Source organism: Saprolegnia parasitica, assembly GCF_000151545.1.
Source record: "Saprolegnia parasitica CBS 223.65 unplaced genomic scaffold supercont2.69, whole genome shotgun sequence".
NCBI classification, from domain to species: domain Eukaryota; phylum Oomycota; class Saprolegniomycetes; order Saprolegniales; family Saprolegniaceae; genus Saprolegnia; species Saprolegnia parasitica.
The window spans coordinates 233,984-234,613 of NW_012156463.1; the positions used below are offsets into that span (position 1 = coordinate 233,984).

The window sequence follows — 630 nt, forward strand, 5'->3', positions numbered from 1 at the left end:
CGAAGACGAATGAGGGCGCGATCGTTTCGACAGCAAGAAGTGATGGAATCGTCGTCAACTGTTAGCTTACGACCAACGTGGCCGCCTCTGGCAACGGCGGCGACCATCGTGCTCGAGAGCGCAGCACACGTCACGCTGCGTCAGTGCGTCGCCGCCAGCAACACGTCGCCACGCGGCATGGGCGGGGGGCTCTTTGCCACCAACGGTGCACGCGTCAGCGATACCGGGTCGCTTTGGACTTTGAACGCTGCGAGAGACGGTGCAGCGATCGCGCTCGTGTCGCCGGGGCCCCACGAAAGCATCAATGCCACGCTCTTGAGGAACGCGGCTCGGCGCCAAGGCGGCGGTCTCTACTTGGACCATGGTGCGGAAGTGTCGACGTTTACCTCGCTCGTTTTGCGCAACAACTCGGCGTCGTCGGGCGGCGGTGTCTTTTGGGTGTTGGAGCATCCGTCGTCCGGAGCCCACTTTTTCTGCGACAATTGCACCTTGGACAAGAATGCGCCGACGGACGTCGCGACGTCGGCTGTGTCGGTGGGGCTAAACGCGTGGCCGTCGTCGTTTTTGAGTGGCGTACCGCTCACGGTCGGCGGCAACGCATCGGCGTACGAGGCGTCGGCGCTACGGCAA

At 63.5% G+C, this 630-nt stretch overlaps 1 protein-coding gene across 1 annotated transcript; it reads left to right on the plus strand.

Annotated features, from left to right (window-relative positions):
• Positions 1-42: 42 nt before the first annotated feature.
• On the plus strand, positions 43-614 carry SPRG_10018 (hypothetical protein; the record flags this gene model as incomplete). The annotated part of the gene is made up of 1 exon (XM_012350770.1): positions 43-614. A coding segment is annotated over one exon (572 nt), but the record flags the coding sequence as incomplete, so codon positions are not given.
• Positions 615-630: the final 16 nt, after the last annotated feature.